Source organism: Battus philenor, unplaced genomic scaffold, assembly GCF_028537555.1.
Source record: "Battus philenor isolate CCGP_79_NKW_IND1 unplaced genomic scaffold, ilBatPhil1.0.hap1 SCAF_23, whole genome shotgun sequence".
In the NCBI taxonomy this organism is placed as follows: Eukaryota; Metazoa; Arthropoda; class Insecta; order Lepidoptera; family Papilionidae; genus Battus; species Battus philenor.
In genome coordinates this window covers 6504992-6531440 of record NW_027181686.1, presented here as the reverse complement: position 1 = coordinate 6531440, position 26449 = coordinate 6504992, and the positions used below count along the sequence as shown (strand labels likewise).

Sequence of the window (26449 nt, the reverse complement as noted above, 5' to 3'; positions counted from 1 at the left end):
TTTAGCCGTTTAGCGATTAGTAGTATTATTTAGTCTTTGGTTGTAAAAAAAATTACTGTCTTTTTCAGTAGTAGTTATATTTCTGACCGGAGTGTTCGTTTGTTTTCAAAAAAATATTTTTAACCTAATAGTTTTTTACTACAGTTCTTTTATTGTTATTTTTTCACGTTTGAACTTGGATCTAAATAACATGTAAGTTTATTTTTCTTTGTTTTGTTAGGTTAGAAATTGCATAAATTTCTGCTGACTGTCCCGACTGATTTATATAAACTTATATTATGCTTGTTAATTAGGGGCTGACGGTGGCTTTTTCGTTTTGTGATCGCAGAAAAATTTTAAATTTATTGATACATATAAATTTATAGTTTTTTCTTTATCCGGCATCTACAATTCGTAATATTTTTAATGTTTGTGAAACTGTGGGCTTCAAACAATATTAAGTATTACTTGTTTACAATGCTTCCCAAATTGAAAATTTAACGTCTTTCATTTTACTAATTTATTAAGTGATAGTGACCCCTATTTTAAGATAAAATTTTGTGAATTACTTTAAGCAAGGTTTTTATAAAATATTATGTTATTATGTGCTTCAACATATATTTCAAGTATGCCAGGTCAAGAAATCAAAATAGTGTCAATGGAGAAAATTTAATATAATGAAGCATACAGTGTTTTTTAAAAAAATATTAAATTTGTGTACAAATTGATTGCAAAAAGAATGACCAAGTCGGCTAGTACGAGACGAGCTCGTAACCACGCTTCATCACTTGCCATACCAAGACAGAATTCGATATCAGATAATGGAAAGGCTAAGCAAAGTATCAGCTGTGAAGCACTTGCAGCAATGAACAAGGAACAGCTCCGAGCTGAATGCAGGAAAAGAGGTCAACGATCTTCAGGCAACAAGAATGAACTGGTATACCATATGTGTGATTTGTCGTTGTGCTTCATTATTAATTTTTTGCCGGCAGTGTTGTGTTGCTTATATATGTTATAACAGTATTGTTTGCATAGCAAATGAGTGCCATTAGCTAGATTCATTAGGTAACATCTGTACATCACCATTATTAAATCTTAAAAATGTAATTAAGTAAATGAAGATGGCTATATTTGTCTTTATTTAATGACATGTTATTAAATGAGTAATGACATTTTTACTTGCTTTTAAGTGTGACTATTGTGTGTCCTAGCTTGCTGGTAGTATTCACATTTGTATAGTCAGTGTTTTAAATATGTTAGAGTCAAAATGTTTAGCACATGCACCCAACCATTATATTTTGTCCATTGTATGTCTGTCAATATTCATGATTAGGTTATTTATATTCCTGTTTAGTAAAACATTTAGTGGCAATACTCATATATCCATTTTTAACAGTTTTTTATTTGTTGCTTAACATATCTTTGTACATATCTTTATATGCTGTCTCCTAATGCTGTGATGCTGACTCATGCTGGTCAGCTAAGAAAGGATTTAGGGAGTTCATTAAAAGAAGTGTATATGTTAAAGCTATAAATCTTACTAGTGTAAAACTTGTCTAGAATATTTTATTTGGACTGTTATGTTAAGTTACCAATGATGTATTTATAAAATTACACCAAAAGACAGTGGGTCCATTTGAAATGGCTATCCATTTTTGTTAGTATTATATATATTATATACTGTTACTGTTAATATTATATATATTAATACAGTTCTTCTGTGAAAATGTATTGGAAGAAATGCCTTTGATACATACCCTATCAGTTGCAAAGGTTTTTTAGGGCATACTTGCACCTACTGAAAACCCCACAATATTCCTTTTTTATTGTTGTGGGGCAGGATCAGGTCCAGTTTAAGCATAGGCCACATTGGCCCTGGCCAGCAATTTTGAAGACCAGTTAAAATTCAGCTAACAGCAAGAACTTTGATTCGGTTCTAAATGGATGTGATGAAATAGATCGGGCTCTTGGACAGTAAATTTGTACGTTTGGCTCTGGTCACGACAATGAAAACATTTTGACATCAATTGTCAGACTGGTAACTGCACTCACACAGCTCTATCTGGAAAAACCTGAATCTATCTATCTGCATGCCATTCTTTCTACAAATCTAATATATAAAATTCTCATGTCACGGTGTTCAAACTTGAACTCCTCTGAAACGGCTTGACTGATTTTTACCAAATTTAATATGCGTATTCAGTAGGTCTGAGAATCAGCTACTATCTATTTTCTATACCCCTAAGTGATAAAGGTTGTTCACACTTAAAAAAAAAAAATTAACGAAATTTTTTGTTTTTATTTTTTTATGATACAGCATACAAGAATACATACAACCATAAATTTTCACCCCTTTACGATCAACCCTTATTTTTTATTTGTAAATTAAAATATTAATTTTTTTTGCAAAACAACATTTGCGGGATCAGCTAGTATTTTATAAAGTTGGAGAATACAGAAATTGTGTACACAATGCTTCATTATAAAAATTAAATAATTAATTGGATAACACTAATAATAGAGTAGGATGGATGTACATTTGTTTTTATTGTTACTGTAAATACAAAAAAATTAACCAGCCACAAAGTTTTGGATTAGTATATGACTTGCTAAAAAATTTTCTTTATTTGGAATACATGACAGTTGCTGTTTTGAAGGCCATTAGTTATCATATTTTAGGTATAAAAAGTTTAGTTGTCAATAAGATTGCAGACAACAATGCTTTTACTTGATAGTGACATAATTTTTCTACATGCAATCATGATACATTTGTTACAAGGAAACTCATGAACATGCATTTTTGGATTAAGAATGCATATTATTTATCAACATGTGAGATATATGTTCTATTACATTACAGCAATGTTTACATCAATATAGAATAAATGTATAAATTAAAATGATTATATACATGATTATAAGTTTAATGAGTATATTCAAGATAAAAGTATGTAGTGATTACATTTTATTTATGCTTGTTAACCATTATAAACTTTTAATGAAATGGCTGTAGTGACTTTGAAGTCTTTAGTTGAAAGATAAAAAAATTTTACTTCAAAAACCAGTATTTTTTTTATTTATCAATGATATTTGTCCGTTGATAATTCCATTTCACCAGATTTGAGGCATTAGACCCATACAACAACTAAACTTGAGGGTTACCTAGGGGGCCTCGGATTAGACTTACCTTGAATATTCTACGATAAATTAATTTAGATATAAACACATAAACTTTGACCGATAGGGTTCAGTTTTTTATTATTTATTTAATATCCCTCTTCTTGTATTTCGTTTTAAACAATAGACACTGACTGCATGGTATATGCCTCTAGCAAAAATCGCTACAATGAATAGTCTTGAGCTGCCTGCATCAAACAACTCAACTATGTCATGTGTTAAATTAATGGGGGGCCTACCCAGGCCGCGTCTATATAATATTAGCTTTAACTAAAGAATTGTCAGCAGATAAGAATATTATAATCCAGAATATATTTATTAATTATGTTTATATTATTGTTAGTTAGACTGCTTTAATAAGCATAAAATAAAGTTTCAAATTATATGAGATATGTGGTTATCTATATTTATATTTGTATACCATATATGCTGTGACAACTTTTCCGCGTCCATATCACGACTCGGGTACAGAATTAGACATTGACATTGAGGCTATGTAATCTAAAATTGTAGAGAAATTAATGAATACTGTTTGCAGTCACCTTATTCCTGTTGTTGAATATAGTATCAATTATTATCAAAACTTTTACTTTTCTGTATGTATTATACAAGAAGATAATAAATTTTCTTTTACATGGGCATTTAATTCAAAGTAGCTTTAGAAACATAGATTGTTATGAAATATACTGTCTTCTTTCTTTTAATTACCAAAATAATCTGATCATTATCCTGCATTGAATACTAATTAAATAAAAAAGCAAGCAGATTTTCATATTTCTCAGACATTCCCAAATCAAAATCCCAAATTGAAGTCGGAGGTCCTTGCTCCTAGCCACTCCTTATGGTCTGTCCAAACGACTCAATCCCATGGAATATCTAATGAAGTCCAAGCCATGGTTTCTGAGGGAGCCTTCAAATGTACTTGCTGCAAGAGGTTTAGGTTAAATATCTTCAGCGTTCTACCTTCTCCAGTCTGTGCTAAAACTGTAAATGCTAATAAGGGAAGCAAATACAATTTTTTCACGTGACTTTGTCATGGAATATATATAATGTCATTGTTAATAATAAACAAGAAATATCCTAACTCCCTATGTATTATTTTACATGCCTTTCACCGAGTTTTCTTTGTTTCGCTTTGTTCCGTAAACACGCACAAGTAATCTATTTTAAAACGACCTGTAAATAATACGGATTTTCACAAAAACGTTATCATTCCACGGCCGTAGCCCAGTCACGGGATAATTATTACATATAACATATGTACTTCTATAAATAAATCATGTATACCTAAATATATGTATATAATGTGACCTAGTGAGACGATATGTATTAATTCATGCTAATTTAAACCATTTTGTGTATAGGGGACGACAGTTCAGTGAGCATTTTCTCCCTAAATGGGGTCACGTAGTCACTTCATAATTCATTAGTTTCATCCCGTTATTTCTTCCGACTAGATGACTGGCATAAAAAACGAGAATAAAATACTTGTTTAAAATATTCTTAAGCAAATCTCTCATTTCGGTAATCGAAGAGCATTATGTCTGGCCATGAATACTGATAAAAAATATATTTGAATTAGGAATAACTCATATAAATATTTATTGTTTACCTCCTTTACGCGCCAATGGGTATTAAATATTTTTTTAATACGAATATCAAAATGATATGGGGTGATAGAGAGAAAAAAGATTCGACAGTTCTTCAGATGTGAAGACTGGCAGTCATCTAGTTCCGATCTTAAACCGCCGGATTGTGATTTATGGGAGATTATAGCAAGCTCTAAATATAATATTTAGGACACTTTAAAGTAAAACAAAAAATAAAACAGAGAAGAATTTTCTGATGAAAACAGTGACTGACTATCGATAATTTGTTTAAACATTTTGAATGAAGGTCATTTATTTTAAATGTCATTGTATTAAAGTATAAATTAATGTATTAGAGGGACCAGAAAGTAATGTCGTTTCTGTCGACATGTTTTCCAGAAAATCCGACGGGTTTTTGCTGCTTCGGCATTGAAAATTTGTATACTAGATAGCAAAAGGTTGTTGTGTTGATAACGAAGGTAAATATATTGTTGACTAGAAATAAAAACTTGTTAAAAATGTAGTCGTGTGAATTTAACTTAAGAAACCGACATTATTTTACGGTCCCCCTAATATTAAAAGTATACGGGTTTTTATAATAATATTTTTATTTAAATTACTGACGTAAAGCAACGTTCCTCGTTTCAAAGTCACGCAGAATTTTATTTTAAATAACTTTATTTATCAAATGAAAGTCGCTCATAACATAAAGTTTGTTACGTTATTGAATATTTTCGCATCCATTTTTGCTCGCCGGGGTTTATAGGTCGTTTCAAGTTAGTTGAGCGAATGAGCAGTCAGACGAATGGTTAGGCATAATAATTTCATGACTGGTTGGAACTTATTTCAGGTGTGTTCATATAATATGGATCACGTGATTAAAATTTCAACACGCGTACTTTGTTAAAATTTATTCAAATCAATTTATAACATCACACAAAACTTAGAGAGGTTTCAAAATTAAAGATGATACATAATCGTGGACCCTACGACGAATGGCGAACTAGACGAGTGGTAGTAAATTAATGAATACAAATTATAATACGATAAAATTAATGCACACGTCTTTACGTCTCGCAAACTTGGCGCATTAACTTTTGGCTTGTCCACGTTTTAAAATTAGGATTCTGTGTTACATTTTACAGTTGACACAGAATAAATAGAGATAAAAAATGTGAGATTCTAAAAATATATTTTTTAGTCTTGTGCCGTTACTTTCCTCCTCTTTTGAGGTCGGTGCTCCTCCTTTGTTTCTACTGTAGTGCAGTTGCGTAATTTTGCGGTAAAATCTCGTCTTGGTATCTTTGTTTTAACACACTGTTGACCGGCCACGAGTAAACTCGTGATGGGTTATTTGTGCATCACTGTTATTATCTCTGTTGGCGACCATGCAGTGCAATTGTTGGTTAGTATAATACAAGCTGTTTCTTTCGCTTAAAACCACAACGGAACGTAATGAAGAATCTTATAATTTATTATAGGCAGATGCTTTGATTGTCCGAGTGATTATGTATCAAACTGTGGAAACTGTGAAAATGACATCTCTATATCTGCCTCAAAAGAGAGCTACTCTGATATTTGGCCACCAAAATATAAAAAGAAGATATATATCATCAGATAGTAACTACGATTTGAAAGAAGAGTGGAACGAATATGATATTACACCAAACTTACGAAATTATTTAAATATTCCTGGTGCAAATATTGAGCTTGGTGACGCTCCGACTATCTGTAGGTATGAAAGAGTTAGATAAAATTTATGCAGTAAAACTGCCGGTTAACAATGTGTTAAGAAAATTTAAAATTTTATCTTTCTTAAGTTCAACCAGGATCCAGACCCCTTTATGGTTCAGTGATTTTCAGAACCTACTTGAAAATACGTCGGTCTTAACTCCTCATTAATATGATATTACAGCGATCTTTTAGAGTGACTTTCCTTGACAGAGTAAATTTACATCTCTGTTAAGTAAAGCATTTATTCATCTGATTTTGTTGAGGATTAGCTTCAATTATACGTATGTAAGAGCCGGATTTACCGCTCTGTTATAAATATTCCTTTTGACCTCATTTGGCATTCTCGCGTCACACATAGGACACAGGGCTCTATTGAACGCTCTTAATGTTAATCGTTGTGTTGTTTTCTGGAGTTCTTTCATTGAGAGGAAACATTGTTAAGAATTTATTATTAAAACATCGTTCCGTTCAAATTCCAAAATGAAATATACATAAAATTGATGTCAGTTTATCACCGGTTCGGATGATAAACCATTATATAAATACATACATACATATATATATATATATATATATATATATATACACATATATATATTAATGTGTTAAATTCAGCGCTACAATTATTATATTTTAATAGTATGTAAAATTACAGATTTAATTACCATTAAAATAGCTTAGAGGCTATTTTCTGTGGCGTCATTTACAGTTCAGTAACTTTTAGCAGTATATGGTGCACCATTCGTTGGTTCCCCAATCCATAACCACTGCCCTTGGCAGACGAGTTGGCGATCGCAGTGTGGTGTTATGGTATTAAAAGAACGCTGCTGCCCATCTTCTGGAAACTGCTCACTTCGTAGCCTCGTACGACACTCACAGTACGAAATGGCAAAAAAAAATACAAAATATAACATTGTCTGACGAGTTCCTTACCAATGTGTTATCATTGATGATATACCAATCCAAGACGTGGTCACTTACGACGGGTTTAGGAAGCCTCAAGGTCACCCAGAGACCTATGAATAGGACTATGCTCAAAGTTTCGCTGCGAGATCGAAACAGAAATGAGAAGATCCGTATAAGAACCAAAGTCACCGATGTAGCTCGAAGAATTGTTCGTCTGAAGTGCTAATGCTCGTGCAGGTGGTCGTTGGAACCAAAAGCTTCTCGAGTGGCGACCACGAACTGGAAGAAGCGACGTGTATACGCCTCCACTAAGTGGACCAAAGGCATAGGTATGGTCGTGGAAATGTCGCTGAATGGAGGCAGCTCAAGACTCAATTGTCGTGGCGATCTTTGGAAAAGAAGAGGAACTCTTAGCACACAAACTTTCTTGGGAATTTGTTTTTAAATTTAGTAATAGAGGCTTCATGATCTGAAATTACTATGGTACAAGCGTATATATTGCACATATAAAGATTTGCTAACACGAAGTCAAGTCTAAGGTTATTTTTTTAAGTTTTAAGCCGTAGTCGCCATCATTTTTTTAGAATATTTTGTTTCTTACTATCTATTAATGCAAGGTAAGTGATAAGATAAGATATGTTTAATGATCTCCGGTACGTTGTAATACTATGTCCTAATATTTTCGTAAATTATTTGCTTTTAAAAGTTATTTTTGGACAAACTAAGTATTATTACTTGTGTTCTGAATTATTATTTTACCCAGCATATCAATCTATTAGCTATAATTAGCTTTGATAAATTATTTATAAAGCTACCGAAACCGCTGTACCGTGCCTTAGGTTTACGCGCGGTGTGAGGTTATTTAGTATCGACCGTACGCCACGTCTCTCTTAACGAGAGCAGTTTTGGTTGCTTTTAATTATTAATTCGATAGCTATTAATTTTACTATATATAAAAGTTAATAAAATGCTGATAAAACATTAATGAGATGCAGTATTTGATCGTTTTCGTTGTAAAAATTCCCGCGCTTTTTGCGTAAGTAATCAATATGTGATGTTAATATTATATAGAGTTTATTTCGTGAAAATGATACTACACCCGGAGACAAATAAAACTAAAATTTCTCTAATTTTAAATTGTTAGTCTACAACGTTCCGTTACGACTCGCCAAATCGCAATCATTGAAGACATTAAATTTTTTTACCACGATTTTTGGTAATAGTTAGGCGAAAGGCGTTCAAGTACCCGAGTAGAAATCAAACAGCTTAAAAATCAAGTTTACATTCCAAAAAATAACTAAAACGTTATTTTAACAGCATTTATTTTTGGCACTACTTTGAATTTTTATATACTCGTAGTATTACACGCAGGCCGTACATGCGTGAACGTAACAAATTTATTGAGAAACGTTTAGTGTTAGCGTGAATTAATTTCTTCTTTGTAACAATTCGCTTTGTTCTTCGAATTTTTGAATATTTGGCAAGTAACTGTAATCAATAGAAATATCTCTACATTCCTACGTCACTATATGGGTTCGGTTTGTTGTTGTATCAAGGTTAAATATTCCTCAAATAAAATTTCTGTTAACAAATGTATTACAGTCTACCAATTGTATTTTAATAAACTTTAAAAAAGGTGTTGAATATATTTAAAGCATTATTTTGTTACGTTAAATGCCAACTGCAAGGCTTAGGCCTTTCCCAAAGACCGCTACAGTGACCGGTCTTGCACTGCCCGTATCCAGCGATTTCCAGCGATCTTCACTATGTCAGCGGTCCACCTAGTGGGGGCAACCCACGCCACGTATACCGGCTCATGGTTGCCATTCGGCCCGAATGGCCGTTGACTGTACGTATGAACGTACAGTCAACGGTTATCGTCATCGCTAACTTAATTTCTCTCCAATTATCTCTCTCAATCTCTCCTGTGGTCTTCAGTGAATTATTGCAGAGATTTCTTGTCATAGTTTTTATAAGTTGTTAATTATTAAAACGAGATTTCATACAATAGTCTGATAGGAGCGAATAATGTACCGCCAGTTTCAGTTATCGGACTATAATGATCTTATTTAATCGCTGCCCTTACAGATAGAGCTAATTAATGTTTGTCTTTCTATTAAAATTTGAACCCTGGACTTAAGACATGACTAGGTGTGATGAAATTTTTTTAATATAGTATAAAATACTGTTCGATTCCGAACCATGAAAATGGAAATTAAATTAAAAACAATCGCTTCATTATCATCATTATATCAGCGTTAGAATATTTACTAATAAAAATAGACCCCCTGTTAGATTTCCAACACGGATGGGCAGCGTTCGGGAAGCTCCGAAATAAATTTTCGTCCAAAATATGGCCCATGTCTGAAGACTAAGGTCTTTGGCTAGACTGTATTGCCGGTGATAACTTACATATTGCAGACGTAGTCGTTTTTGGCGAGCGTTATAAAAAGGCTCGAGGTCACCTAAAGAGCAATGGAGGGACTTACGCTATATCGAATCAGAAATGAACAGATACGCAGAAGATCAAAGGCTGTTGACGTAGTTCCAAGAATTGCTCGTATGGAGTGCCTTTGGGCGGGGCACATCGCTAGTGCAGTCGATGGCCTTTGAGGCCGAAAGGTTCTCGAGTGGCGAGCATGAGCTGGTACACGCGGCGTGGATAAGTCCCATTAGATGGACGACATGAGTTGAGTGGTAGGAAGTCATTGGATGCGAGCAGCCGGAACCAACCGGATGTCGTGGCGATCAACGAAGATCGACGAAGGAGACAAGATATATGCCTTCTATCGGCTGTACAGGAGATAAAAAGAGATTTCTTATAGGAGGTCCCGAGTCTCCATTCCAGATCCTTGAGGCTCAACTAGTCAATCCACTGTGCTATGTCGGCTACTTTCTGTCATCCATGGATCTCCTCATTCTTAGTTCGATTTTGTAGAGAAATTCCGAGTGTAGCCCTCTGCATGGCTCGCTGAACGACCATGAAGCTACCAAACATAAGTATTCTAGTTATATTTCCACAAGAAATAAGAATTGTTTCTTTATTAAGATTCTACTTTCCAATAGTTACAAGACGATATGAAAGTGCTTGTATAAATTTCAAATAAGATAACGTCGTGTAAATGAAAGTCAAAAGATGAAAAGTTTTGTGTTATGTAATCTGTACCTAAGTATGAAAACGTAAGACGTAAAAGAATATGCATTCATTCTAAAAAAAAAACTTGTTTAATTTATCTGCTTATATGTTTGAATTTTGTGTTTGCATGTATGGAAATTGTTTTTTTTTGGATCAGCAAATTCGGTGGCTTCTCTCGTTTTAAATAATAATCCTTATTTATACGTCGCGTCGCCTCGTCGGAGAACTGCAGATGATGTTGAACTGCGGGAAGATGCAGGCCACTTCCTCCATATTGATGGAGTAAGTCTGTCCAACAGTCGACGTCGTATGGATTAAAGACTCCAAAGAAAACGTTTTTTGCGAATACGATGTTACAATTTAAGGTTTAATTATTGTTGCTTCCCAATAAGCAGCTTTTAAAATCATCTATGTGGTTTTTGCAATAAATGGTTATTTCTACATTAAATGACTACTATATAATCTAACAAACCGAAAAATCATATCAGTTAATAAAATCGGAAGACAGCTGCTTAAGACTTCTCACGGCGAAAATCAGTTGGCTACTAATGCAGGTCAGTGGACTAACGTTCCTGTCGCACACGACATCACGCCACATTGTCGCGCCATGTCCGTAAACGTCAACCCGTTTTAAACTCAACCTTAAGGTGAAGGGAATAACATCGCCTTTACGCATCCAGTGGGAATGTTGATAAAGCAATTTGAATTTTATTTCGCTGGCATATTGTTGAATTTATATCGTAATAAATTTTCATTGTTTCTCATTGCTACATCGTTGTTTCAATTGATGTCCGATAATATTTTGGAGGTAAGCCACGATGTACGTTGCGATTGCGTCTTAACTGCTCGGAAAAAATTATACGTAAACCATATTTCCTTGAACTCTTTGTCTGCACCAATAAATACTTTATCTTAAACGGTTCATGCAAGTCATTATCTTCCTTAGTGTACTGTTAAAAGTTTTAATGTATTAATTCATTGGAGTTGTAATAGTACCTTGTATGGACTGATTAGTCCATAAAATTAAAAAAAAAATTTAACGCTCTCTTTGCAAATTAGGTCAAATATGTATCATCATTTCAGACGTACGACGTTCACTATAAATGGATTCGTCTCGTCTCCTTCATAGATTTCCAATAAGACCGGCCTACATCTCTGTACAAGGTCGTTTGATCGATGTTGTGAGTGGATGTCATGTGGTGCATTTGCTGATCAGTGGTATACACACCTTTAGGCCCCTGTGGGCATCTATTCTGCGCGCTATGTCACCTGCCCAGTACCACTAACTTGCCATTTTGTATTTCATTAGTCTTGGGATCTTCTTATTCCACAGGTCACGAAATGAGAGACTACGTTTTAATTATTTATCACGTATCTATTACGCAACCACAAATTAAAAATTAATTCTCTATCTCTTTACAATTAAAGTTTCATGCGGCAGTTGTACTTAATTTGAATGGTTTTTAATTGTGTCAATGTTACAATAATAACGTGTTAGTTAGAAAGAAGACTAGATAAAATGTTGATTAATTAGAATGCAAATTAATAAAGGATTTGTTTGCGCGAATCATCTGTTTACTTTAAAAATAGTCATTTTTATTCGTGTAAGTAATCTATAGATAGTAGAATAATGCGTTCCAACCGACCTCGAGCGATAGTGAAATGAGAGAGAGCCGGAGCGGTTTTTGAAAGTGAAATTAATTCCGCGTTCAAGTCGTGATGTCACAGTTCGCATTCATTTCACTGATGCCGATTGACCGAACGTGTTTGTGCCCGCGCGCTGTATTTGCATGCTGTGGATCGACTTCGTTTGTGTTACCTGTGTTTATTTTAATAAATTAGAATTCTGTAGAGGTACGTGGTATTGTTTTGTGATTGTTATAAAAAGTTGTTCTAGTAGAATTTAATGTTTTTTCTAGTTTGTACGAATAAGTAAAATTGATACGAAGTTTACTTGAACTTAATCTTGCTTGGTTTCGGTGAAGTTGATGCTGTTAGCGCGGAGGCTTTTACAGCTTCATTGGAACTGAGTTAACGGAGCGGAAGGATTCGAAAATTACAAACCTCACTGAGTTTCTTATTAATTATTCCCAGAAGATGCCGCGTTACGAACTAACTTAATTTCAAGTTGACAGTTATGTGATTATAATGATCTTATTTAATAAAGCTACTTTGACTTTGAATAAATAATACTTTTTTTTTAAATTACAATCGTTATACTGAAATCTCTGATAGATTTTTTAGCTTCCTAATTATTGTTGCACCAAGAAGATTTGTAAAAATAAACATACTATTATTGTTTTGATTGAACTTGAAAAATATGTATATCATACAACTGGATATAATTCAAAAATATTTACATGCAATTGCATTATAAATGTGATTTGTTCGTGGTGAATTAAAAATGTATTGATTTCGTAATGGATAATTTTCAATTATTTTTTTAATTTCTCATTCATCATTTTTTTTACAAACTTCACTATTGGTTTTATCTTTATTATAGGGGGGTTGTAAATTTAATATATCAACTTCATAAAACCATTACAAAGCACACACGACATAATACTCGTATTTACCAATTATTTTTTTAATTATTTTGAACAATATTGCTTTTTAGACGCGGGAAAGAAATATTAATTACTAAACCAACAGATTTGTTGTAGGTGTTTATAGATTCGGTCATTCCTGTTCGGACACATTTCACGAGGATATGGTGGACATGCTCCACCACTCGGATTTTGTTCTATTCAGTGTTGATCCATTTAGTATAAATTTACCTAATGGAATGTGCCCCGAGCAGTAGCCTTAGGGCTTTGACCGTATCCCTTCTGAGTATTTCCTTTCATTTTATTGTTAGAGTAATTACTATTCAGTATTAGCTGCTCTGAGATAACTCGCGGATATTACATGCGACAAAACGTCAGTGTACATCTGACCTATGCACGATGTAGTATTTCTTGCTCTGTCGATTGCTTACTTGACGGGTTTTAATCAAGGTTTCTCTTCCTCGCATTGATTCCTAAATAAATTATAACTTGATGTTTTATTGACATTTTTGTCGAAGGTAATAATAAAATAAATACATAAATTACGTCTTGCACACCTAAAATATGATCTATGTAAACGCATTATAAGGTATCATTATTATTGTTGAAAAAGGAAAATGTGTAATTTAATAAAGAAAAATATGCTATACGTCAAATGGACAAAATTTAAAAATCTTGGATTACACCACCTTGTTATTTAGGTGTATGTATTTTTGAATCGCTGTATATTTAAAGTATGGTTTATTATTTATCTTAACTGGTTTTCTCAGTCGTTCCTTAATTTTTGAAAGCCGTCGCCGTGATCATGACAGAATCGATAACAAGCTCGTTCCATACTATCCTATTCTGGAATTTCCTCAGGGCAGTAGTAACAGAGAGTCTAGTTATCGTCTATTTGATGTTTTATCCTATACTTTTCTTAATAATAGGTAGTTCATCGAATACCGAAAAAACTTAGGACTCGTTGGTAACTTAGGGCTTATTGTGGAGAGCCTGGTGTTATCTTCAGTCGATTCAACCTTAACTGTAATATATATAAATATTAGACAAACGGTATGTATAATAAAATTAAAACAACATCAACATGTATATGTGTATACTCTTTAAAAATGATATTTAGAAGAACACATACTTAAGGCACAGAATGACGTACACAATATTGAAATGTTACTTCACGTTTGTCCTTCACGCCATGCACACGTTTTTTTGCACGTAAATGGTATGATTGGAATTAGAAAAGCGTAATGCACAGTTTTTGTTTTCCAGCTAGCCCGTCTCGGGTACTACAAACTGGCGGCCGCAGTGCAACAAAACGACACGGAGCAGCGTCCGCGCAACGGTCTCCACTCCCACCCAAAGGAGATTAAGTATGTTGACAATCTTAAATAGCTAGTAAATCCTACATACTTTAATTATAGACTTTCATAAACTACATAGTCGCTCAACGAGCCATGAAAAGCGCTATATCTCGATGACTTCGAGGCGTGAGATTTCTCTACGAGCTCCATTTAGGAATGAAGAAATCCGTAGGCGATTTCATTTCGTTGGCAGTAGGCAGGACTCATAACGCCGCTGTGGCCTTAAAGTTATGGAACGAAGACGTCGTTCCACAAGGCAGACAAACAATGTTATTAAGGTCATCGGAAAATGATAGATACTGACCGGTTCCAAGAGAAGAATATTTAGCAGTCGTCTTGCGTCTTAATAATGATGATGCAATCAGAAAAATATACTACACCAGACAGAGCGATTACTTAGATTAGTAGGCCACAGCTGTAAACACTCGTTTACATCATTAATTTTTTTTAAATCTGTGCAAGTTGTTGTTGTGGACGATTTTCCATAAAATCCATTCATGGTTATTTTTAATATGTCAAATAATTTAGCGAACTTTTTATACTTATTAGAGATACAGCTTTAACACCCTCTCATTCTACCTCTGCTAGGGAATTTTCTAATACTAGAATAACATCTTACCTGAAGTTTACTAAGCGAATAGAATATTCCTACAAAATTCAAAGTCTCTTAACCTTGTCGTTTCAGAGATATCGTGATCAGTCAGTACATACGTTGGTGAACAAAACATTTCTACGTTCACAGACACATTGTTCGCGAGTCTGAAATCTAGGAGCAAAAACTATTAAGTGACTATAGTTAAGTCTTCTTGTAATAGCAGTTTACAACAATCCTTAACAGATCTTCGAATATTTACAATTTAGAAAACTTAACATAAAAAAAAGCATTTAAGGCGCATGATTACACAATTTTTATAAAGCTTTTTTGTGCGGTTGGCGGGAGATGTATTTGAAACTACAATACGATTATTAACTTCTTGGGTACGGCGTTTGTCGGCCACTAAACCATACACATAGCCGAACGTCGACTATAGTCGACGGCCGTAACATGAACGTGCACGGCCAAGCGTCGACTTTAATCGTCAACCAAGACATTTTATTATAATAACATTAGCTAAAACACGCATCACAAGTGTGTTAAAGAGCAAGACGAGCTCAGTGTCGCAGCAGGTAAGAACCGGCTGTGCGTATTCGCTTGTGGGCCCTCGACTATAATCGACGCTTGTATCAAAGTGGTTAATTCTTATTGCAAAAGTGAAACATTCGCCGTACGTGCCAATCATCAAATCGATTTGCAAGAATTTTCATACGTAAACATTCCACGTACGAAGAGAGAGGGGTTAATTATTGTTCCGCGAAATACAATCCACGTGATTGGATTGTGCATTCATACGTGATTTATTATTAGTTATCGGTAGCCACGTATTATAAACAACTAACGTGTTAAATATTGTAAATACATGTAAAACAATTTACATTACTACTAAGTTTATTTATTTATATGTATATATTATAATAATTAACAGAAAAGAAACAAGAGGTCATTTATAGTTTTTATAGTTATGTTACATAATTATCATTATCATCATTTGAGCCGTAGAATGTCCACCGCTGGACATAGGCCTCTCCCATAGATACCTTAATAAGGTTATCTGACCTCCCCGTGGGTGTACGTACTCTTGCAGATCCGTAGTCCTTATTCCAACTTTAATCTATTATCGAACTTCTACGGATTTCACTTTCATGACTCGATCTCAAAAAAATCTCGAGGATAGCTTTCTCCATTGCTTGTCGAGCTTGCCAATGTAGCCCGAAGTGTGAGACCACGTTGCTGTGTCGAATAATAATTATAAGTAAAAACAATTGATGATTAGGTCTGTAGCAAGTGTATTATAATGATTATCATTACTTTAGCTAATAAAGACAGGCTTTTTAATCCCTTATTAATCATTGTGAAACTGTACACGCCTGCCAAGTGTGGCGATTATGATATATACACCCATAGATATCTCCTGGGGAGGCCTGTGCCTCGTAGTGGGCGTTTATGGGCTGAAACTACAAACCGACTTGAAATCTCGAACTCCCAATCCGTTTAAACTGATCTAAGGGGTTCCCAAGCATAGTTACAATGCCTTTAGTACTTGCTAATCTGCCGCAAATAGTGAACTTCAATGAAAAAAAATATTTCGGATAAATAGTCGTAGTCGTGTTTTTATAAAATGTGTTCGATGGCAGCTTCGTCGACATCACTAATATAATTGTGGTAATTACAACTCTAATACAAAAATTTAGGAGATTCGTCTTATATTTGACAAACTGCGTAATACCTTCAGACAGTCTCGGGATCTGTTGTGGTCAGAGAATCCCTCGAGGTCAGCCAAGTTGATTTCTATGGGTCACCAGAGCGAACAATGAGAGAATTTAATCATTAATCACATCGTCGTTAGTTAAAACACCATTGACTGGTCATTAAATAAGGCAGCTTAAGTTAGCCAATGTCTTAACCACAAGTTATACCAGAACCGGGAGATTGAACCAAGTGTGATAGTAGTAACAGTGAGGTTTGTGCAACAATTGTCTCCTCTTTGTGGTATCGATGCGTTATTGTTTATATAACAAGAAATATGTAAATAAATCGCTTTTTAACAATCGCGTGTTTACATAATTTTATTCAACTAATACGAGATTGTATAACGCGGTCAAGGAGATAAATATATTCAATTATTCCTTTATTTCAGAAACAAACCTGTCCCAATGGACACCGACAGTCTGGTGCTTTGGAGGCGGCCGCTTATCACACTAGAGTATTTCTTTAGAGAACTCCTTATATTGATCTCAACAGGGCTACAAAGGTAAAACTTGTTTAATAAAAAAAACCTTTATCTGTATACTAAATTAGTCATTTAAAGTCATTCACTTTGTGATTAGGTTATATCTTTTTGACATTTTTAACCAAAATTAATGGAGACAGTAATAAATTAAAAAAAAAAACTTATATCCTTTACTGTAAAATGTAACAGAAGTGTAATTTGGTTATTTTAACAGCATCCGTTAAATTATTTGTTTCAGGTTGCTAGCGTACAAAATATTAGCATTAGCAATTATATTATTCACACTTGGAACTGTCACGTCATATTATGTGAGTGGACCACATCAACCTTATGTTCAGGTATGTTAATTACGTATAAAGCTTTCTATCGTTGAAGTCAATTAATTTGTAACGTATCTAATTGGTAAATGTTACGAATGATATCAGCGTTAAATCTACATTATTTTAATATAAACGAATGTAATCGACAGTCTTTGATATTGACAAGAATTGCTTTATTTTTAAAGTTTAAACTTGTATAATTAACTATCGAGGAACGCGGTAAATTTATCGCTTATTAAATTCAAGAAATTTAATAACAGGCTAGAAGGCATATTACACTGTTTCAGTTTATGTTCAGGATTAAGATTAAGAAATTTTCTTTTTTTAAAGACAACATTTTTTTTGTTATTAAAATCATCAAAAAAAATTACAAACCCTACTGCATTTCTTATTAGTTCTTAGTTACTAGGTGGTGCGTTACGAACTAGCGTAAACTTAATTTCAAACTGACGATATTCGATGATTGTAATGATGTTACATAATAAAGCTATTTTCACTTTTACTTTGAAAGTAAGTTACGACCGGCGTTTACTCGATGATAGTAGGTTTATTGTGGCTCATTTCGTCGCATTTTGATGTGTTGACGTAACTTGTCAGTATTCTAAGGATTAAGTTTAAGATTAAGATTGGAGGGTGGAGTAACCATCGCGTTGTATAAAGAGGGTCCGGGTGCTAGGGTTATACGACCCGCGTTTCAGTTTTGAGGAGACCTCTTTGCAATAAATTGACGTTCTCCTTCATCGACTAGACTTTATACGTAACCTAATGATCCAAAGCAACTTTGGTAGTCCCTTTCATCAAAAAAGTGGTTATTGGATCTCTTCAGGCCTTAATCCTTTGGCAGGTTTCTATCTCTTCTTCAACCTCTGTCGCATATTCAACTTCGCTATGAATTGATTTATAGTTCTTTCTTTGACTAGGTGTGTGAGAATTAGATACTACGGAATAGTATAATATTGCCAATCATGGCATCCAAAATTCAATTTTTTTGTGTCAATCACCTGTTCGGATAAAACACCTCAGACTTGAAAAGATCAGGCTAAAGAAACTTAGCAGGAATATGTGTTTTTTAAATAATTTAAAATTACACAATATAATCAACGTATGAAAAGCCAGGAGGCAAACATATCATTCCTAAGGTTGCTATCTGTATTAAGTAATTTAGTGTAATTAGCCTTAGCACCCACACATTCTTTGCAATTATTTTTAAATTTTCCATTTTCTAATCTTGCGTAAAAGTGCATTAATTTTTTTAAAAAATTCCAGTTAGTGGTGATGAAACTAGCGTGGTGGGGCTGGTGGGTGGTGCTGGGTGTATGTAGCTCGGTGGGCCTGGGCACCGGTCTGCACACGTTTCTGCTTTATCTAGGGCCGCATATTGCGCGCGTCACCCTAGCTGCCTATGAATGTGGTTCGCTCAACTTCCCCGAACCGCCATATCCTAACGAGTAAGTCAATTGCATTTCTTATAACCTAGATATATCACTTACCAAGTCTATTTGTAATCAAAAATTTAATTACTGCTCTAAATACAAAGAAGGTTGTTGTTATAGAAATAAAAAAAAATGGTAAAATGAGTTATTTTATTTTACCCATTTTATTTGCCGTTCGTTTTTTTCGGCTGTCAATTTTTTGACGTTAATCACAATTAAGGCGTGTTGGGATTATCTTTAGTTCATCGTCATCAATATTTCAGCTGTAAGACGACCATTGCTGGATATAAGCCCATATAGATATCTCTTAACTCCAAACAAGGTCTTCTTCAGCGACATGTTCTGCGCGATGTATCTTTTGTTTATTATACGATAACTAATCTTGTAGTGAACGCAATAAAAACTTTTTTCCTTTTAACTAATCCTCGATAATTATTTAGACATTAATAAATAAGTAATCATGCATTTAATCCTATTCTTTTATGGATTGTGAAAGGTTTTTACTTGGCACTATGAAGTGTATCAGCTGGTATTACATTTTCAAACAATTTCTCTAAATTATTTGTCAATAAATTCAAAAAGTTCTAGAAACAAAAATTAAAAAAAAAACCAAATTATGGGGTGTTGGATATGTTAAGTGATAATGAAGCTTGGTAAATCATTGCTTTATTACTGTATTAAGGATATTGTGAAGGTGATGACATAAAGATCCTCTGAGTTTGTTGTGAACTCTCAGATCAGGGCGTGTTTGTAACACTTTTAGCTTTAAATTGAAGGTTGCCCTTACATAAATTTTGGCTCCTCTAGCATTTTCTTGATGTACGCAAGTGATTATTGTAAATGATCACTACCAAGCAGTGGGTGTTTGTCTGCTGACATGCTGACACAACTCACTTGTTTTTATATCTACTTTCCCTATTATAATCCTGTGTAGATAATAGTATGTACATAAAAATGTCGTAACAGCAGCATATTGGTATAAAAACGTGGCACTTGTGTTTCAGTATAATATGCCCAACGGAGGCGGCGACAGCTGCAGGTGCAGTGACCGTTTGGAGTATAATGTCAAAGGTTCGCATAGAGTCGATGCTATGGGGCGTAGGCACGGCGCTTGGAGAACTGCCGCCGTATTTTATGGCGCGGGCCGCTCGTCTCTCAGGAGGTACCCTAGCTGAAGTCACAGAGATCGATGCGGATGACTCCAGAACTGGCAGGTTAGTTTTGTAAACATTTGTAATTGTTTAGAGGTCGATGATAAAAAATGTCATCAGGAATTTCTATTTCACTCTTCCCTTCCTTTGTAGTCACACCACCAATTCTCTTGCAATCTTTCCCTTGAAATATTACATCACAAAAGCTAAAAGGCTCTTTGAAAATAAACATTTTTTAATATTACGTTAATTATATCCTAAATTAAAATGAATATTTAATTTTTATATTTATTAATATTTAATTTTATTATTATTCAAAAGTCAAAAGGTTTTCTTAAATTCTGAAATATCTGTGTTTGGAATTGACAGTGGCTTAATAATGATGGTCACGATATCTGAGACCCCCCCTCCATCCTTGCTGTTACCTTTTGCCATACTAAGTGATCCTCCACATTTTCCACTATTATGCTAACAGCATCAACATTACCAAAACCAAGCAGATATGAATTAGCTGGTGAGCGATTCTTCCCTCACTCCACTATAATGGAAATGTGATTAGTAATCTGCCTGATTCTGAATGGTGGGATAATCTGTTGTTTTTCTTCATGATATAATACAGGGCCAAGGTGATGGTTCAGAAGCTGGTGCAGCGTGTTGGTTTCGCGGGCATTCTGGCCTGTGCGTCGATCCCTAATCCTCTGTTCGACCTCGCCGGCCTGACATGTGGTCACTTTCTCGTCCCCTTTTGGACCTTTTTCGGTGCCACTGTACTGGGGAAAGCGGTGATCAAAATGCATATACAGAAGATGTTCGTCATCATAGCCTTCAATGAAACTTTAGTCGGGTGAGAATACTGAATACAAATTTTATTACAATCATAACCTAAAAGAGCATGTTTTACTAAAAATTACTATGATTTAAAAACCTTCTAAATAGTTTAGTATATGTAGTTCATATGTTTAGATCAGTGTTTTTCAATACCACAAAGCCTTAATAATTATGGGAGTCATTGGCCACAGGAATAAGGCAATGTTTTACACTAATTTAAACATACATAATTTCTGTGCAAACTTTTAGGCTCATTTATTTGGTAATGATTAAATGAATTTCTTATAAAAAATCTTTAAAAATACTTAACTTATATTTACATCATTTAGGAATCGCTTGTGTAAGCAATGGTAGTTGGGGTAGAAAGGTTCTTGAGTGGCGACCATGAGCCAGTAGACTCAATGTGGATAGGCCTCCAATTTCCTCCTCTCCCTAGGCTCTTCACCTAGGTGGACCGACGATATAGTTAAAGTTGCGATAAGTCGCTGGATGTGGGCAAGGCAGGACCGGTCAACATGGCGTTCTTTGGGGAAGGCCTATGCCTGAGCGTCTATCGGCTGAAAAGAAGAGTATTTAAATAAATAATAAATATTTAAATAAATAGGTTTGTGATTGTATATACTGTTGTACGAAAAGGGTTGTCAGAATTTTCAACTAGTAAAAAGATTGTTTATTCAAAAATATTGAAACACTTTTGTAAAGAACCTTATGATTGATAACTTTAATATTTTTTTTCAGACAAGTTCTATCATGGGTGGAGAGGATACCATATATCGGCCCTAAACTCGAAGCACCATTATTAGAATTCCTACGCAATCAGAAGTCGCGTCTACATAAAAAAGACCCGTCTTCGCCTTTGCCGGAGAACCAAGGATCGATTCTTTCGAGCCTTCTGGAGAAGTTCGTTTTGGCGATGGTGCTGTACTTTGTGGTGTCAATAGTGAATGCGCTCGCGCAGAACTACAGCAAGCGAGCAGGAAAGAAGAAGGGCAAGAAGCGAGAATAGGGCACGAAGACGCCGGCCGATGCTATTGCTAGAGTCGGTGAGTTATTTATATAAACTTAATACTTGCTTGCTTCTAGTGTTACGATTATGCTTTGTTTTTTACTGAAATAATCGATTTTATAATAAAGTACCAAACGTCGCGATAAATATATTTCATCGTAAATTCAAGAAGTAATTAAACATATGTTTTGTCAAAAGGCATATTACACTATTTCACAGTATGTTTGGGATAAATATGTTGTTTGGAAAAAAATTGTTCCGATTTTACAGAAAAGAAATATTAATAAAAAAATTTCAAATCAATGGCTGTTACAGATGTTTAGAAAAACTACATATAGTTAATTATATACATCTCAGATTAACTTTGATAATTTGTATTTTCGTAATGGCGATAAAGATAAATTTAATAATAATGATATTTAAAATATTATCAATAATATATATTAACATTTTATTTACAGCACGGCGGCGTCCGGACAGACTGCGTCAACGTAGGTAGCACCAGCGAACAATTTTAGTACACACACGTGAGCTTTCTTAATTCGACCAAAGTGTTAAAGACCAAAAAAAATACCCTGCAATCAGGAGCACTCACATCTGATCTTTGGAATTATAATTGCCTCAACAGTAGCTAAGACATGAAATACGATATATGCACTTGAATATGAGCCGTAGTTGTAATTGTAATAAAATACCTTATAGCAATTAATGTACAACATCCGACAGTTCATTAGTTGAATTAAGGATAGATGTTTTATAGAAGCAATTTTGAAGTAAAAAAGGTAACAGGTTTATTAATAATGGCTATTGTGCTATATGTGTAAAGGTTCGATTGTTTTTTCTAAGTAATTTAAATCACACTTGTTTTATCCATAACTATTGATATTTCATGTAATAATAATTTCATAAGAAAAAATGTTTTAATTGTTTCAAGTGATTCTAAACAACCACAAGTAAGGTTAATAAAAATTAATTTGAATATAAATTATTAATTATCAAGCTATCTATTATTTTTTAAGTTAATTATTTTGTAATCACCATAGTGTAAAATGTTGTTTTAAATATTCACAATTTGTATATATGGAATATATAAACCTGACTATGTGAGGCAATCAATTAATGTCAAATGTAAATAACATAAAGTGATGGTATTAATGCGAAACTAAAATAATAATGCCGTGGAAAATCGTGTGTGAAAACGTGTTGTTCAATTGTTAAATATGATGCTGTGTGATCTTTGCCTACTTGCTTACTTCGCAAAACAAGACCAGCTATAGCGCGACCAACAATTTCTTGCCCGTTATCTTTAATATAAATTATTATTAAGGTTAACACTAGACATCGTCCATGTGGGACTTTATACATTGATATTATAAAACGAATTATTAATTCACAGTAAATATATGAGGCAAACGATAAATTACTAAGGGTAGAATTTAAATTACGTTTCTACCTATAACTAATTTTCAGGAAATGTCAACTGATCCAAGACCCTTTCAAACAAATGTAAATTAGAATTTTAAACAGGTTTTGCATTGATCCCAAGTGACTTTTCAGCTTGCTTAGTGGCTGTTCATATAATACAAGAGAGTAAAGGTCTAGAAAAGCGTGCGGATTATAGATATCTCAGACATTTAAGAAGCCCTTGGACATCGGAACAAAAGAGTAATTTTTTAATTTTTTAATTTATTTAAATTTCCTTATCAAGAATATATCCAGCAAAGGGAAAAGGGAGTTAGAAAAGTGAAATTTCACGTGTCGTACATTATGAACGGCCCTTTATGAATGGAATGTGCTAATGCTAATAAGGCCAGCAAGTGGCTAACTTTCCATCGTAAAAAAATTATGTTCTATATAAAATTATAGATTTTTTCTTTAATTATTCAATATAGCAAATTACTATAGGCATAACGCGTGTTTGATTTACTCTAAAGTATAGTATCAACGAGATCAATGTTACCGCTAATGTAGCCGTAGAGTAATATTGAAATTAGAATTCAAAAATATTTATTTAATTTTTATCTTATTAGGGCTAAACTGTGTGTATTTACACAACAACTTGTATTACATATTAAATAATTTAAGATCATCTTTTGAAACTATCACGTTTCGAGTCGACGTGCCAAAATATGAAGCACTAACTTGTTACCGTTATTAATAAATGATGCTGAATTTAGATAATGAAAATGAAATTAAGTACTTTATTATATTCAAACCAAAAATAAAATCATTGGTGCTGTTCCTGTTTCTTTTTACAGCGGCTTACATAAGCTAAAGCTTATCTAGTCTGAAGAAATATTTATTTATTTAGTTATGAATTATTAAATATTATTTTCTTTTAATATGTAATTTTTTGGTATTGTATCTAAAATGATAATGTTGTTGAAAAATAAGTAATCAATTTATCACAATAATTACAATGCAGTCCATTCACAATCTTCCATAATAATAAGATTAGGACATCCTATTTATTTTTATTTGAATAATATTCAATAATTATGTTGCTCTTTGTGTGTAACAATCAATTTTAATACCAATTTTGTAATATTAGCAAGTTATACATTTAATAATTATGTTTTGAGCAGATGTTGAATGTACGGAAACATATTCATTTAAAGTTGAAGAACAATAGTCTCATTTAAAAATTAATCCATAAATTCTTATTGAATAAGTTTAGGCAAAAATGCATCTACATATTCTATTTCTGGTTAAACTAGTATTTTATTAGCTATCAATTTTAACATTAAGAACTAATGAAAGACATTTGCACCCAAACCCGTTATTAGATAGGAACAAATGTACGTATTGCAACGTCCAGTATTAGCCAGTTCTTCTTTCTAACCAATTTATTTATTTGCATTCCATCTCTGTTGCACGCGTGTAAGGAACGCTTGTATGTGATTCTTTCATATCTTAAATATTTGTCTAAGCATTTTGCGTACGCCACTAAAATTACTTATATTTGTAAATAATTACTTTGTATTAGTAGTAAACGGGCTGTTTGAACATTCCACATTATTTCTTCTTAACCAGCAATTTTTTTTGTAAGTAGGTTTTGCAATGTTTAAACACTGACTAATTAAACAATTATAAAATACTATTACTGATTAGTAAAAAATATATTCGTCACTTTGAAAACAAAATTTTGGGCACACATCTTTGAAATATCTAAGGAAGTTTTTAAGCTATGTTTGCTTAGATTAGATTTGTACTAAAAACTTGTTTTATTTTTGGTTTTCAAATTGTTCTAAGCACAGTCTTTAGTGCAATGTTTGATGTTAAAAGTTGTATAATGGTTATTGATCATAAATCCTTAAACCTTAACCAATTTCTTAAACTGTGAAAACTTAAAATAAAAAAATGAGCTTACAATGGTTTACGAGACACTAAAAATGTGGAAAAATAATTTAGAATAATAAAATGCACTGGTTTAATTAGGTTATTCTATTAGACCTAAATCCTATAAAATTAGATGTTATACACTTAATTATGAAAACCAGAAAAGGTATTTGTGTTGACATGCAAATATATAGCCTATGTTGTTTCAAATAATTGAAGCTCAAAACGACACCAAGTCAAAATGTTTATTCGTCAAAGTGGTTTTATTAGTAAGGAGTGTTTATTCTTAATCTGTAATGCAATTATTAACACGCAATAAATGTTTTAATTAGATGTAAGAACTTGTACAGTCGCGTGAAGTGGTACATCTAGTACAAAACGGCTATATTAAGGGTTTTATAAATTAGAACATTCATACCATAAAAGCAATAAATGAGTGGTTATGAAGAAACAGTTTATTATTTTTATATAATTGTAATACTTCAGTATTAATAATTACAACTTGGTTAGAATAATATTTATTTATATCAATTGACTTCTGATCAGCGCCATCTTTCATGGAGAACGATAATAACGAAATTATCTAAAAAATTAATTTCACTGTCCAAATATACCCAATATACGAAATTTTCCCGAAAAATGATTTATCCGCTGTGTAGTCTTAATTATCTAATAGATTCAGACGTTAGTTTACGGAAGTCCATCCTAAGTAAGAAAGGGACTAATATATAGCTACTTCCGCTATGCAGCAGTAGTCGTGCAATGAAGTGCACCGTCCACCAGCTCGCTGATAAATGCGCATCTGGCAAACAATGCGAATTATACAACTACCACCGTTAATTCTCTCAACACGTGTTTCACCCCTCCACGGGGCATCCGCAGGAGTAATGTTACACCGATAAGTGCCAAACACCGAGTCTATACTACGACTCGGTATATAGTAACTCGGTGTTTGGCACATGCGCATTTATCAGCGGGCTTGGCGGGCAGTGCACTTCATTGCAGAACTACTGCTGCATAGCAGAAGTAGCTATATATTAGTCCCTTTCTTACTATAGTTTTAATGTTATATATATTACTGGCCTTCAATCCATTTTGTTGGTAGAATTTTTGCATCTT

The 26449-nt window shown here is 33.5% G+C and overlaps 1 protein-coding gene across 1 annotated transcript; it reads left to right on the top strand.

The window, feature by feature from the left end:
* The first annotated feature begins 79 nt into the window (after positions 1-79).
* On the top strand, positions 80-25777 carry Tango5 (Transport and Golgi organization 5). Its single transcript, XM_068767416.1, has 10 exons — positions 80-192; positions 718-916; positions 14334-14434; positions 17161-17274; positions 17492-17591; positions 18840-19021; positions 20011-20220; positions 20777-21001; positions 21724-22028; positions 22453-25777. The coding sequence occupies exons 2-9, from the start codon at positions 719-721 to the stop codon at positions 21989-21991; spliced, it is 1398 nt and encodes a 465-aa protein (XP_068623517.1). The 5' UTR covers positions 80-192; position 718; the 3' UTR covers positions 21992-22028; positions 22453-25777.
* The last annotated feature ends 672 nt before the right edge of the window (positions 25778-26449 follow it).

What these genes read in the sequence shown, in the direction of transcription:
- Tango5 (XM_068767416.1), top strand. Translation starts at nt 719, where the DNA reads ATGACCAAGTCGGCTAGTACGAGACGAGCTCGTAACCACGCTTCATCA. An exon ending in CACATCAACCTTATGTTCAG is followed by an intron (nt 17,592 to 18,839) that starts GTATGTTAATTA and finishes AAAAAATTCCAG; the next exon opens with TTAGTGGTGATGAAACTAGC. An exon ending in GAACCGCCATATCCTAACGA is followed by an intron (nt 19,022 to 20,010) that starts GTAAGTCAATTG and finishes CTTGTGTTTCAG; the next exon opens with TATAATATGCCCAACGGAGG.